This window comes from Zootoca vivipara, chromosome 15, assembly GCF_963506605.1.
Source record: "Zootoca vivipara chromosome 15, rZooViv1.1, whole genome shotgun sequence".
Taxonomy (NCBI): domain Eukaryota; kingdom Metazoa; phylum Chordata; class Lepidosauria; order Squamata; family Lacertidae; genus Zootoca; species Zootoca vivipara.
The window spans coordinates 1,390,401-1,405,800 of record NC_083290.1 but is presented as its reverse complement, the minus strand read 5'-3'; the positions used below and the strand labels follow the sequence as shown (position 1 = coordinate 1,405,800).

At 50.3% G+C, this 15,400-nt stretch overlaps 1 protein-coding gene across 1 annotated transcript in view; it reads left to right on the top strand.

The window, feature by feature from the left end:
- SEZ6 (seizure related 6 homolog) overlaps window positions 1-15,400 on the top strand; it is a 28,829-nt gene that overhangs the window by 13,171 nt on the left and 258 nt on the right. Inside the window, exons 5-14 of the mRNA XM_060268451.1 lie at window positions 101-269; window positions 2,128-2,294; window positions 3,440-3,634; window positions 4,790-4,928; window positions 6,509-6,705; window positions 8,892-9,086; window positions 11,810-12,001; window positions 14,262-14,459; window positions 14,621-14,659; window positions 15,184-15,304. Of these exons, the coding sequence (XP_060124434.1) occupies window positions 101-269; window positions 2,128-2,294; window positions 3,440-3,634; window positions 4,790-4,928; window positions 6,509-6,705; window positions 8,892-9,086; window positions 11,810-12,001; window positions 14,262-14,459; window positions 14,621-14,659; window positions 15,184-15,304 (1,612 nt within the window). The remainder of the gene's footprint in view (window positions 1-100; window positions 270-2,127; window positions 2,295-3,439; window positions 3,635-4,789; window positions 4,929-6,508; window positions 6,706-8,891; window positions 9,087-11,809; window positions 12,002-14,261; window positions 14,460-14,620; window positions 14,660-15,183; window positions 15,305-15,400) is intronic.

Here is a 15,400-nt window from a genome sequence, read left to right as displayed (position 1 = left end):
GAATGTTGATGGCGGTGAATAAATAAATTGATGTTGTTGAAGAGGGCGGGGGGGGGGAGCCCTTCTTGTCACCCCACTGACACGTCGCTTCTCGCCGCAGCATCTTGCGGCGGGGTGATCCGGAACGCCACGACCGGGCGCATCGTCTCGCCGGGCTACCCTGCCAACTACAGCAACAACCTGACCTGCCATTGGCTGCTGGAGGCTCCCCAAGGACAGCGGCTGCACCTCCATTTTGAGAAGGTCTCCTTGGCCGAGGATGACGACAGGTTGGCAAGAGAGAGACCTTGAGTTTTCGGGGCGACGGGGTCATGGGGCAGTTGGATCAATGACTTGGATGATGGGCTTGAGGGCATCCTGAACAAGTTTGCCGATGACACCAAATGGGGAGGGGTGGCTAATACCCCAGAGGACAGGATCACACTTCAGAATGACCTTAACAGATTAGACAACTGGGCCAAAGCAAACAAGATGAATTTTAACAAGGAGAAATGTAAAGTACTACACTTGGGCAAATAAAAATGAAAGGCACAAATACAGGATGGGAGACACCTGGCTTGAGAGCAGTACATGTGAAAAGGATCTAGGAGTCTTGGTAGACCACAAACTTGACATGAGTCAACAGTGTGATGTAGCAGCTAAAAAAGCCAATGCAATTCTGGGCTGCATCAATAGGATTATAGCATCTAGATCAAGGGAAGTAATACGGTAGTACCACTGTATTCTGCTATGGTCAGACCTCACCTGGAATACTGTGTCCAGTTCTGGGCACCACAGTTCAAGAAGGATACTGACAAGCTGGAACGTGTCCAGAAGAGGGCAACCAAAATGGTCAAAGGCCTGGATACAATGCCTTATGAGGAACGGCTTAGGGAGCTGGGTATGTTTAGCCTGGAGAAGAGAAGGTTAAGGGGTGATATGATAGCCATGTTCAAATATATAAAAGGATGTCATATAGAGGAGGGAGAAAGGTTGTTTTCTGCTGCTCCAGAGAAGCGGACAGGGAGCAATGGATCCAAACCACAAGAAAGAAGATTCCACCTAAACATTAGGAAGAACTTCCTGACAGTAAGAGCTGTTCGGCAGTGGAATTTGCTGCCAAGAAGTGTGGTGGCGTCTCCTTCTTTGGACGTCTTTAAGCAGAGGCTTGACAGGCATATGTCAGGAATGCTTTGATGGTGTTTCCTGCTTGGCAGGGGGTTGGACTGGATGGCCCTTGTGGTCTCTTCCAACTCTATGATTCTATGTTCCTAAGACTTCCAGGTTGATCTCATGCTGACTCCCCGTTCCTGCCCCTGGGTGGGATTATAGAATCATAAATTGTAGAATAGAAAAAGGCCCCCAAGGATCATATAGCCCCGTGGTTCCCAACATGGGGCACACGCCCCACAGGGGGGGGGCAATTTGATTTTTAAGGGGGGCAATTTGAGAACGAGTTATTAACAGTGAATGGCTTTGTAGGCTTCCTCCACATGAATAGGAGTTCACTTTTTGAATAATAAGAAGTATATGTCGGGGGGGGATCAGGATTTTAGAGATGCTTAGGTGGGGCATGGCCAAAAAAAAAAAGGTTGGGAACCACTGATCTAGCCCAACCTCCTGCGAATTCAGGAATCACACCTAAAGAATCGCTGGTAGGGGACCATCTTATCTCTGTTTAAAAACCTCAAATGAAAAATAGAACTGTAGAATGGACAAGGGTGCCACAAATAAGTGGATTTTGGGCAGCAGGACAGCCGCAGTTGAGCAGAACGAAATGTGAGAGGGGGGGGAACGGGACAAATTGAATTTTGGCCTGAATTTTGAAAGTCCGAAGTCTGCCCTTGCCTCAAGGGTCATCTAGTCCCCTCAGACGGTTCTTCCCATCAGACGGTTCTTCCAAAGGTTTAGTCCAGGCACCCCCAAACTTGGCCCTCCAGATGTTTTGGGACTACAATTCCCATCATCCCTAACCACTGGTCCTGTTAGCTAGGGATGATGGGAGTTGTAGTCCCAAAACAGCTGGAGGGCCGAGTTTGGGGATGCCTGGTTTAGTCAGTCTTTGCTCATTAAACTTTGCCATTCTTACCTTTTTTTAAAAAAAAAAAAAGTGTGCTGGGATTAAGCCACTTCCGTCCCCCCTCCCAGGCTAATAATCCGGAACGGGAACGACATTGAGGCTCCGCCCGTGTACGACTCGTACGAAGTGGAATACCTGCCCATCGAGGGTCTGGTCAGCAGCGCGAGGGGCTTCTTCATTGAGCTGACCACCGACAGCAGCGGGGTGGCAGCCGGCATGGCCCTGCGCTACGAGGGTGAGTGGGCAGAGGGCACCCGGGGCAATGCGCTGGGCTTGTTCCTTTAGGACAGCTACTCCCAAACTTTTAGGGAGCCCCTGGGTTCCATAAACTCACCCCAGTGCCCCCACCCTATTAAAAAAATGCATTATTCAGAATAGTGATTTGCATCTCGCTAAGGAAGATAATAGAGTAAATTCAAAACAGTATTAAAAAAATTGAAGAAGTGTGCATGCACACGAAAGCTCATACCAAAATAAAAACTTAGTTGGTCTTTAAGGTGCTGCTGGAATGAATTTTTTTATTTTGTTTCGACTACGTCAGACCAACACGGCTACCTACCTGTAACTATTCAAAACAGTAGCAATTAATTGCACCATTATTTCAAATCCAGTTAAAGCTATTTAGTTTAATTAACTTGAGCCCATGATATCAGGTGGTGGTTCTTTGCACCTCCAGTGCCCCCCCTTACTGCCCCCTTGCCTCTTAGTGCCCCTGTAAGGGAATCCTACTGCCCCCAGGGGGCGCTACCACCCACTTTGGGAACACCGCTTTCGGTTGCCATACTTTTGGGGGGTGAATGCCATGGGCACCGACATTTCCAGCCGGTCCCCTTTTCTCCCTGCCCACAAGAGGCAGAAAGCAAGAGAGGGCACGCAGCCCCTTCGCTTCCCCAAGGGATTTGGGTAGAAATCAGTTGTGGTAGAATTAATCGTAGCCTAGAAGGGCTAAAAGGGGAAGTGGCCAAAAAGAGCCGCTCTTTCCCACTTCCTCCTTCAGCTCTATATGCTTTTCAGGGGAGGGGAAAGGCAACCCCTCTCAGCGCCTCGTGGCGAAAGGGGCAGCGAGTGGGAGGGGACGCTCGGAGGATTTGTGGGACCCTGCAGAAGACCTCAAGGGTGCCCATTTGGCTGCGGTCATCAAGCTAGTGAGCCCTGCCTTAAGAGACCCCGGAACACTCTTGACCAGGCATGGCCAAACTTAGCCCTCCAGATGTTTTGGGACTACAACTCCCATCATCCCTAGCTAACAGGACCAGTGGTCGGGGATGATGGGAATTGTAGTCCCAAAACATCTGGAGGGCCGAGTTTGGCCATGCCTTCTCTTGACCGTGCCACCAGCTCTCCGACTGATGCTCTCCCTCCCGCTCTGCCCCTTGCCAGCCTTTGAACCCGGTCACTGCTATGAGCCATTCGTCAAGTACGGGAACTTCACCACCAGCGACGTGACGTACGCCGTGGGCACCACTGTGGAGTTTGCCTGCGAGGCAGGATACACCCTGGAGCAAGGCTCCGTCATCATCGAGTGCGTGGATCCCACCAACCCCCAGTGGAACGAGACAGAGCCGGCCTGCCGAGGTGGGTGCCTCGTTGGAAAGCTTTGGCTGGCTTCCGAGGGCCGCATTGGCCGGCTTCTGGGGGCCACAGGCCATTCGTGGGTGGACCCAGAGGATGGAGGATAAATAGCATGGAAACTAGCCTACCATACAAAAGTAAATACAGGCGTACCTTGGAAGTTGGACAGAATCTGTTCCGGAAGTCCGTTCAACTTCCAAAATGTTCGGAAACCAAAGCGTGGCTTCCGATTGGCTGCAGGAAGTCCCTGCAGCCAATCGGAAGCCGTGGAAGCCCCGTTGGACATTCGAGTTCCAGAGAACGTTTGCAAACAGGAACAACCACTTCCGGGTTTGTTGCATATGAGAGCCAGAACGTCCGAGTACCAAGGCATTCGGGATCCAAGGCACGACTGTATTTCCTCTCTTGCTCCACCCACTTTTGCCTCAGGCCCCTCCCACCACAGACACACGGCCCTGGGGAAGTTGCTAGGAAGAGAATGCGGCCCCCAGCTTAGAAAGCTTTCCTACCCTTGCTCCAAAACACGCAATGGAACAAAATGCGTTCACAAATATTGATGTCGTTTCTGATCTTTATCATTCTAAACTGATATTTGACCTTTATTGTATTGCTGAGGTTAAGGTCACACCGCTTAGCAGCCAGTTGCAATTAAGTAGTTTATCAATCAAAAGAACAGTAAAATACAACCAATGCCCCCAAATTTCCGGGAGGTCGTTCTGTCCTACTCTGGCATACTGGAAACCTACAAAGGCTTAGGAACAACCAAGAGCTTAAAGTAGAGTTGCCACACAGTGTTGTTTTGCCAACTTTCCTTAAAAATAGCTCACAAACCTCTCTCTTCTTTGCGATTTTTCAACTCATGTCTATATTTTGTTGAATTTCCTTAAAAGTAGCTCAAAAACTTCAGTTTTCTTTGAAATTTTGCACAGGGGGGAAAAGCAAAAATTTTGCTTTTTGAATTATGGCAACCCTAGCTTAAAGTGAAACTCTAGTGGTTCGTTTGCAAGCAGGGCTTGCTGTCCAGCATCGATAGCAAGCCCTGTTCTGATCCGTGGCAAGAGGAAGCTCCCCAGCCTGCAAAGGCCGCAGTTGTGACGTCCCCCGTGTTTTGCCATCCACGGCGCAGCCCCCTGATCTCTTTCCATACCTCTCCTGCAGCCGTGTGCAGCGGGGAGATCACGGACGCCGCTGGGGTGGTTTTGTCCCCCAACTGGCCGGAGCCCTATGGGAAGGGCCAGGACTGCATCTGGGGTCTCCACGTGGAAGAGGACAAGCGGATCATGCTGGACATCCAAGTGTGAGTTGTGCCTCTGTAAGGATTGTTATTTCACAGAATCCTAGAACCGTCAAGCTGGAAGGGAGCCCAGAGGAGCCGAAGTCCAAACCCCCCTGAAATTCAGGATTCGCACCAGGCTCTCCTACTGCAGCAGAAACTCAAAACGGCTTGCATGCTTTTGTAGTAAGCTACACAGCTACAGCCCCATGAAAGAATCTGTTTAACTGTACAAGCGGGAATTGGCTTCAAATTGAGATAGCATTGTTCAGCTGCGGAACTCCCTGCCACAGGACACAGGGATGCCCACCAACTTGGATGGCTTTAAAGGATGGGACAGATGCAAGGAGGAAGAGGAGGCTTGCCCTAGCTACTTACCCTAATGCAGAGCTGTAGCTACGGGGAGGTGGGGGCTAGCTGAGTTTTTTGCTCAGGGTGAAGCCTCCAGAAGGGCATCTTTGAGGCTCACTGTTTGTCAAGCTTGGTCTTTGACCCGGGTGAAATAAAGCCTAGTTTTGCCCCTGCCTAATGGTTAAATTAGGGGACCCAGGTGGCGCTGTGGGTTAAACCACTGAGCCTAGGGCTTGCTGATCAGAAGGTCAGCGGTTCGAATCCCTGTGACGGGGTGAGCTCCCGTTGCTCGGTCCCAGCTCCTGCCAACCTAGCAGTTCGAAAGCACATCAAAATGCAAGTAGATAAATAGGAACCGCTATAGCGGGAAGGTAAACGGCATTTCCATGTGCTGCTCTGGTTTGCCAGAAGTGGCTTTGTCATGCTAGCCACATGACCTGGAAGCTGTACGCCGGCTCCCTCAGCCAGTAAAGCGAGATGAGTGCCACAACCCCAGAGTCGGTCACGACTGGACCTAATGGTCAGGGGTCCCTTTACCTTTAATGGTTAAATTACCCTGGTCCTGAATGAGGCAAATGTGCCCCTGAAGGACCAGGTGCGCAGCCTGGGAGTCATTTTGGACTTTCAAAGTCATTTTGGACTTGTCCATGGAGGTGCAGGTCAATTCTGTGTCCAGGGCAGTTGTTTATCAGCTCCACCTGGTATGTAGGCTGAGACCCTACCTGCCCGCAGACTGTCTTGCCAAAGTGGTGCATGCAGGGGCGTAGCAATGAGGGGGGTGATGGGGGCGGTCCGCCCCGGGTTCCACTCTGGCGGGGGGTGCCACTTGGCGCCCCCACTCCTGCGACTCCCAAGCCGAGCCTCCAGCCTCCTGGTAAAAAGTCGGCTTGGGAGTCACAGGAGTGGGGGCGCCACGCCAAGCGGGCTTTCTACCTGGAGCTGGAGGCGCTTTGGAGTCGCGGGGGGCAGCGATACCCCGCTACGTAACACGCATGTGTGTTTTGATCATTGTTGAGGTTTCCCACAATCAAGCAGTATATAATTTTTATGTAAATAAATAAATAAGGCCCGCTGGATCCCATTCCATCAGATCGGGCATTCTGATTGTGCCGTCCATGAGCAGTCACCATGCTTTTCTTAATCGGCACCTCCCTCCGCTGCCCCCGCCATCTTGCAAATCCTGCATCGTAGGGGGCTGGACTAGATGACCCGTAGGGTCCCTTCCAAACCTACGACTGTACGATTCTTTTCAGGTTGCGCCTTGGCAAAGGAGACGCGCTGACTTTCTATGACGGGGACGACTTGACGGCCCGGATCCTAGGCCAATATTCCGGCCCCCACCGGCGGTTCAAGCTGTACACCTCCATGGCTGACGTCACCATCCAGTTTCAGTCGGACCCAGGGAGCAGCGCCTTGGGCTATCAGAATGGCTTCATCATCCATTTTGCAGGTAAGTGCGGAAGCCCCTGAAAATTTGGGGTACTCGGAGTAGACCCACTGAAATTAATGGACCTGAGTTTCCCAGGTTCCTTCATTCCAGTTGGTCTGTTCTGGATATAACCCTCAGAAATTGAGGAAATACAATTTGCTTCGGCTTGTGTGTGCCGCTCAATTTAAAAAATTCAAATTTATCATCACACTGCTGACTCATGTCAAGTCTGTGGTCTACCTAGTAGACCACAGACTTGACATGAGTCAACAGTGTGATGCAGCAGCTAAAAAAGCCAATGCAATTCTGGGCTGCATCAATAGGAGTATAGTATCTAGATCTAGGGAAGTAATAGTACCACTGTATTCTGCTCTGGTCAGACCTCACCTGGAGTACTGTGTCCAGTTCTGGGCACCACAGTTCAAGAAGGATACTGACAAGCTGGAACGTGTCCAGAAGAGGGCAACCAAAATGGTCAAAGGCCTGGAAATGATGCCTTATGAGGAACGGCTTAGGGAGCTGGGTATGTTTAGCCTGGAGAAGAGAAGGTTAAGGGGTGATATGATAGCCATGTTCAAATATATGAAAGGATATCATATGGAGGAGGGAGAAGGATTGTTTTCTGCTGCTCCAGAGAAGCGGACACGGAGCAATGGATTAAAACTTCAAGAAAGAAGATTCCACCTAAACATTAGGAAGAACTTCCTGACAGTAAGAGCTGTTCGGCAGTGGAATTTGCTACCAAGGAGTGTGGTGGAGTCTCCTTCTTTGGAGGGCTTTAAGCAGAGGCTTGACAGGCATATGTCAAGAATGCTTTGATGGTGTTTCCTGCTCGGCAGGGGGTTGGACTGGATGGCCCTTGGGGTCTCTTCCAACTCTATGATTCTAACAAGGCAACCAAATGCAGAATCATATCAGCATGAAATGCGCACCAGAATCATACAGAAGGATAATAACTTGGCATATACCAAGGTGCACATTAAAAAACAAAAGCTTAAGTCATGAGGGAGACTGCAAGACCTTGTCTAAGTTGAAGAGTCTTCCCAGGAAATTTAGCTATATCAAACGGACCTTAGTTGTGGTTCCTGCATTGCAGGGGGTTGGACTAGATGACCCCCGGTATCCCCTCCAACTCCCAATTCTGTGATTCTAAAGGGAGGAGTCCTGTCAGTTGCTCCACCCACTTTTACATCTGGCCCCGCCCACCATGTGTTCGCCCCCGCCCACCTTTCCCCGGAAGGTGGAACACGAGGCAAGGCGGACAAAATTCTTCCTCCCTGCCATCCCCATGAGATAGGCCTTTGGTCTCACAGAATCATAGATTTGTAGAGTTGGAAGGGACCTTCAAGGGTCATCTAGCCCAACCCCCCTGCAACGCAGGAATCACAGCTAAAACATCCCCGGCAGATGGCCGTCCAACCTCTGCTTAAAAACCTCCACAACCTCCCAAGGGAGTTTGGCCCGCTGTCAAATAGCTCCTACTGTCAGAAAGTTCTTCCTAATATGTTTTTAATAGATAGATACATAGATGATAGTTTGATGTTATTCTATTTAATTGTTTCTTAATGATATAAATAAATATAAAATAATATTAATAATATTAAATTTGAATGTGTTGAGGTGCATGTAGTTCACATAATAACAATTATTATTATTATTATTATTATTATTATTATTATTATTATTTATACCCCTCCCATCTGGCTGAGCCTGCCCAGCCACTCTGGGCGGCTTCCAACAAAAGATGAAAAATACATTAAAATATCAGTCCTTAAAAACTTCCCTAAACAGGGCTGCCTTCAGATGTCTTCTAAATGTCAGAGAGTATAGCATACAATCTTCTGTAACTAAGACATCTCTGGCTAAAAGAGTATCAAATGCAATTAAATTAGCTGGTGCAGGAAGTATCTAGAAATAAATGGCAGGTGTTTTTTCTTCAATAATCTCAAAACCAAAATTACGCACCTCAGATCAAAAACTAAATAAAAAAAGAATTAAAATCTGTAAGTAGCCTACCTAAATTTCCATTTTTGTTAAGGAAATGTTTTATGGTCAACAGGGACACAAACAATGGCTGCAAATGTATACCTGCATCTCCCTCTGAAGATGCCATTGCACTTGTCGCTGGTCTGAGAGGGCTGGAGAGTGCCCACCTCTCCGGGGTCTTCCCTCCCCTGACCACTGCTCCCGGCCTCTTTCCCCCGCAGAGGTTCCCCGGAACGACACCTGCCCTGAGCTCCCCGAGATCCCCAACGGCTGGAAGACCATGTCCCACCCGGAGCTGGTCCACGGCACCGTGGTCACTTACCACTGCTACCCCGGCTACGAGCTGGTGGGCACCGAGCTCCTGATGTGCCACTGGGACCTGATGTGGAGCGGGGACCTGCCTTCCTGCCAGCAAGGTGAGATGCAGAGGAGGCGGGCGGCCAGATCCTGCGCCCGCAAGATTTAGAGGGCTGGCCTGAGACTCCCGACGCCAGGGTTCAGATCCCTGCTCAGCCACAAAGCTTGCTGGTGTGGGAAAGTGATGCATGAGAGCAGTCAAGTACAACATTCCTCGTTTTCCTAGAGAAGACATGCAAGGGAATGTTTGGTCCAGCCAGTCAAAACTTCCTAGTCCTCCCAGCTGGAACATCCTTCCTTTTGCATGCAAAACAAAAGGACAAGTCACGCAACACTTTCTCTCTCTTTTTTCACGTCCTTCTTCGTTGGACCAGCTTTTTAGCTAGAAATGCTCTGTTAGCGGAGCATCTTTCTGCTAGCGGAGGCGCTGGGATTATTCCCCCATATGGGCTAGATCAGGCATCCCCAAACTCGGCCCTCCAGATGTTTTGGGCACTACAACTCCCACCATCCCTAGCTAGTGGTCAGGGATGATGGGAATTGTAGTCCCAAATCATCTGGAGGGCTGAGTTTGGGGGTGCCTAGGGATGCAGGTGGCGCTGTGGGTTAAACCACAGAGCCTAGGGCTTGCCGATCAGAAGGTCGGCGGTTCGAATCCCTGCAACAGGGTGAGCTCCCATTGCTCAGTCCCAGCTCCTGCCAACCTAGCAGTTCGAAAGCATGTTAAAGTGCAAGTAGATAAATAGGTACCGCTCTGGCGGGAAGGTAAACGGCGTTTCCGTGTGCTGCTCTGGTTCGCCAGAAGCGGCTTTGTCATGCTGGCCACATGACCTGGAAGCTACACGCCGGCTCCCTCGGCCAATAATGCGAGATGAGCGCTGCAACCCCAGAGTCGGTCACGACTGGACCTAATGGTCAGGGGTCCCTTTACCTTTAGGGTAGATCCACATGTACATATTTGTAACTAAGTCTGCCTTCAGGGATCCAACTGTGGACTGATGTGAGTAATCTTTTTATTGACTTTAAATAAGATTGTGGCATCTTTATTCTTTTTAAGATGGATTCAGGGGAACTTACCAGGAACAGACTGAGACAGGCTGAATTGTATAATAGTGAGAAGCTCGCACGAGCCTGTAACCAGCTATCTGCTGTGGTGTGTAAAGGGGAATGCAAACTCTGCTAAGTAAAGGAACTTGCTAGCGCAAGTTAGGAAGGGTATTAATAAACAACATATCCTCTCCTGCCACCCTGAACATTCTCACTGCTGGGTGGCGTCGGCCCAGGCGCTGTCTCTCTCAGCCTAACCCTACCTCGCAGGGATGTTGTGAGGGGGAGAGGGAGCCGCTCCTGGAAGGCTGGATTACCTTCCAGACTGGATTACCGCAATGCGCTCAATGTGGGGCTTCCCCTCCGCTTGATGCGGAAGCTGCAGTTGGTGCAGGATGCTGCAGCATGATTGCTGACAGGAGGAAGGCCTTGCCAGCACACCACAACTCTGCTCAGAGATCTACACTATCTGCCGATTTGCCAGGTTCAAGGTCTTGCTATGAGGATATAAACCCTGTAATAACTTGGGACCAGTCTTCCTCACTCGACATGCCTCAATCGGTGGAACTGGCTCTGTTCCAGGTGCCACATAACCGCCGTTCCAAATTTGCAAGAACTCAATGTTTTAGTGTGGCGACACCTACAACTTTGGAACTTCCTGCCTTTCGATATCAGGCAAGCACCTTCGCTGTCCTCTTTTCGGCAACTGATAAAAAACATTCTTGTTTTCAGATGTGAAGAAAACGGGTGCAAGTTTTAACATGTTTTTATTGATATTCTAACTTTTTGAAACACTACAATTGCTGTTGGTAATTTTTCTTACTGGTAGTTTTATTGTTTTGTAAAGCACTTTGAGGTTTGGGGTTTTTTTCTGCAATCAAGTGGGGTATAGATGAAATGAAATCAAATGAAAATATGTATCCCTATTGGCCTCGTCTGTCAGGGAGTGGAAAGACGTAATATGCAAGATCAGGTCAGTTGTAGCTTTACCTGAGCATCCCAGTTACATCCTTCCACTCTCCTTGGAAGGAATGCCCCTTCCCACCTAGTGTCCAACATGACGGCTTTAATTTCTCAAGTAGCTCTTCATAATTATTCTCGGGACAAGCACACAAGACTTCTTAAGTGTCCAAATTGGAATTTGCAATTGGCTGAGGCAAGAGCTCCCCCTGCTGGCGTTTATGATGCTGCTGCTTCCTGGCAGATCCCATTCCTTCTTTCCCTCCTGGGAACTCTTTCCAAGTGCAAGAGAATTTCAGGGGTGCTGAATTTTGTGAATTTCCAGTGACATTTCTTGACGCTGACAAGACTCCTTGCAACAAAATAGTTTCGGTTCAGTTTGCTTTGACTTATGTTTGACATAGGAAGCTGTCTCATACAGAGTCAGATTGTGGCTCCATGAAGCCCAGTACTGTCTGCACTGACTGGCAGCAACAGCTCTCCAAGAGGGTTTCGGGCCAGGAGCCCCTTTCCCCAAGCCCTACCTTGAGATGCTGCTGTTGGAGATCGAACCTGGGAACTTCTGGCCCTGAACTACGGTCCTCCCTCCCAAAATGCTGCCAAGATTCCAGTCCTCGTGGTTCAAAGGCTGATTTAAACAGAAGCACTGGGAATTCTCTTATATCAGAAGGGTCCTTCGAGCTCAGCATTGCTGACACTGACCAGCAGCAGCTCTCCACTGAGCTACCCTGCCCCATTGCCACCCACCACGGTGCCCCATTCTCTCCCTCTCCAGTGACCACCTGCCGGGACCCGGGAGATGTGGACCACAGCCGGCGCATGGTTTCTGAGAACAAGTTCCCCGTGGGCTCCACCGTCCAGTTCATCTGTGACAAGGGATACGCCCTGGCGGGCAGCGGCGAGATCACCTGCCACGACCGGCAGGCCGGAGGTCCGAAGTGGAGCGACCGTCTCCCCAAGTGCATTCGTAAGCCCAGCATGGTTCCCCTCCCCGCAAAATATTAGAGCCACTGAAATTCGCAGACATCACTCACTTAAGGTCCATTAATTTCACCACGGGGGGGGGGGGGCGGGGAGAGATTCCTGCCCTGCAGGAGGTTGGACTACATTAGAGGACCCTCACAGCCTCTTCCAACTCTACAATTCTATGATTCTAAGTCCTTCATGCAGTGCAAACTGTGGAACTCCCTGCCACAGGAGGCAGCAGTAGCCACCAATGAGATGACTTTAAGTGAGGACTGGACAAATTCGTGGAGGGGGAGAGGGCTATTGATGGCTAATGGTCAGGATATCTCTGCTCTGCCTCCATGGTTGGGGGAAGCAGTGAATTCTGAATCCCAGTTGCTGGAAACGGCAGGAGGGGAAAGGGCTCTTGCGCTCGGATCCTGCTTGCGGGTTTACCAGAAAATGCATCATCTGGTTGGCCCCTTTGAGAACAGGATGCTGGACTAAATGGATCCTCTTTTGCCTGATCCAATAGGATCTTCTGATGTTCATAGGCTCTTAAAAGACCCTGGAGGTACACTCAATTGTCTCTTGGAAAAGACAGCTGGCAACAGCCATCTCCATTAATTTCTCTCTCTCTATATAAATTTTTATTCGATTTAAAAAAAATGTAAACCTACAACAATAACAAATACAAAATCCAAATATCAAGATTACTCTGAATCTTCCGACTTCCCCCCATCCCTTCTGTGGGTCCTAATGGTCACCTTTACACCTGCATATCAATACTGTCCAAGTTTTATACTTCCAAATTGTCCATACTGTACTTTCCGTTAGTTTACAAGCGTGGTTCAAACCCTGCTCATGTTCTAAGCTACTTACAAGGTTCTCGTAAAGGGATCATAAACTTTCCCCCATTCTTTTTTAAAGTCCTTGTTGTCCTCTTGATTTCTGAGTTAATTCCCAGTTAATTTTGCCCTTTCGGCGCAGTCCATCAACTTGGTTTGCTGTTCTTCTCTGCTTTGCTTCTTCCTCCCACCTCTGGGCTAGTAGCATACCATCTCCATTAATTTCAATGGTTTAGGCAAAATGAGTTATGGGAATCCTGGCAACAAAAGGTGCTGAGAGTTCTTAAGAGACCCCTATTCTCCTCCCCGAGCTCCAGCTCCCAGAGTGGCTAAACAACCAATCCCTGTTCACAGGGAACTCCGGGAACCGTAATTCTGCGAGAGGAATAGGGGTCTCCTAGCAACTCTCAGCACCCTGAAGAAACTACCATTCCCAGGATGCTTTGGGGGGAGCCATGGTTGTTTAAAGAGGCATCACAGTGCTCTAAAGCAGGCATCCCCAAACTGCGGCCCTCCAGATGTTTTGGCCTACAACTCCCATGATCCCTAGCTAACAGGACCAGTGGTCAGGGAAGATGGGAATTGTAGTCCAAAACATCTGGAGGGCCGAAGTTTGGGGATGCCTGCTCTAAAGACATGGTGAGGATGTGGCCCAGGGGCTTGTTAAGATTTGGGACCAGCTGTTGTTAACGGAACTTTCTGCTGCTGCGCAGAAGATATCCCTGGGTGCATTTTAATCTGGTTGCGAAAACAGGCTCACCCACAATGCAGCCTCGAGTATCTAGTGCCGGATATCATTTTGTGAATAATTTTGCATTGGCGCTGCACCTGTGGCATGTGTTATCTCCCTCCACTGTGCCATTTCCGCTTTCCTTTTCTCTTTCTCTCCTGCGTAATGAAAGGAAGGAAGAGAATAGACCGGGCGTGCTGATTTATGCAAATAATAATAGGCAAATTTCTGTCATTTTAATCTGACTTCTAGGGGGATAGGTGCCTTGTAACCAGTTTTGGAGTTTCGTGTTTTTGTTTTGTTTTAATTCAAAAATCGGGAGCCCAGTACAAAGTCCTAAGTCCCCACACCGAAAGCCAGTGGCGTTTCAGTTCTTCAGCTGCAATTCCTGCATTGTAGGGGGTTGGACTAGATGACCCTTTGGCTCCCTTCCAACACTACAATTATGTGGTGTAATAGTTTCAGTGTCACAGTAGGACCTGGGAGACCAGGCTTCGAATCCCTGCTCAGCCACACAAAAGCTCACTGGGTGGGCTTTGGGCCAATCGCAGTCTCTCAGCCTGGCCTACCTTGCAGGGTTGTTGGGAAGATAAAATCAGGAAGGCCGGGGGGATGGGAGGATGAGGGGAAGAGATGCTTGAGCTCTTCTGACAGGAGGTGAGATATAAATTGTAAGCAATAAACGGGAGTTTTGCACTTTTCAGCGGAGGTCTACGAGCCTTGCCACAACCCAGGCAGCCCCGACCACGGGGCACAGAACCCCGAGAAAAGGCTCTACCAGGCCGGGGCGAGCCTGCGCTTCTCCTGTGCCAAGGGTTACGTGCTCCTGGGCGACGCCAGCCTCCGCTGCGTGCCCGGCCACCCTTCCCAATGGAGCAGCTCTCCCCCACTCTGCAAAGCGGGTGAGTCCATCTGGGTGGCGCAGCTGAGCTGGGGAGGGGTCGCTGGGGCCGCCCTTCCCTGCAGTAGTCTAGCGATCAGTCATGGATGTTGAAAAGGGGGTGGCACATGGCACCCTAATTCTGCCCTTCATCCTCTCCCTCTCTCCGCCTTCCTTCTGCAGCCTCCTACGATGAGTTTTATACCAATCGCAACTTGGATGGTGAGTCGCCTTCTTTTGGCAGAGGGAAAGGAGGGAGACCATTGCACCCCAGAGCGAGGGCAATATTCTTAGCGACCCACAGGCCTCTTTGCTGACCCCCTGCGCCCCTTCCCTACACCCAGGTCCTACGCAGCTCCTTTGCAAAGGAAGAAATGAATGAATTAATCAATGCAAATGCAAAGGAAGAAATGAATGAATTAATCAATCCGATATCCACCCCTAGGCAGCTCCCACCTAACTGGCTTCTTGCTGCCTGCCGGTCTCTGGGGCTGACAGCTTCCTGGTCCTCCTCCTCTGCAGGTCTCAGTGTTGCCTCTTGTGGAACTAAGCAAGGAACAGGAGGAGGGTGGGGATAAAACTAGCTCCACCCATCACGGGCTCTGGCTCCGCCTACCCCTGGGCTCTCTGCCTTACCTGTCCCAACAGGGCCCTACCTACCAACGCTCCTTTCCCCCTCTGGGAACAGAGTCTCGGCTGGCCCCCATTCCCTCCCGCTGACCGCCTGCCTCTCTTTCCCTCCCCAGCCGTGGCCAAAGTGGCCCCCGCTGGAGACCCCCTGCAGGGCAGCAACGTGGCTTTTGCCATCTTCCTGCCGGTGGCCGCCGTGGGACTCCTCCTCGGCGCGGTCTACCTGTACATCTCCAGGTGAGCTCTCGTGGCTGTGTGGACACACTGTGTCACCGGGGTGGGGGGATGGGACACCCGCCTTCCTGGTTCTGAACGCCTCTCTTTCCCTGCCTC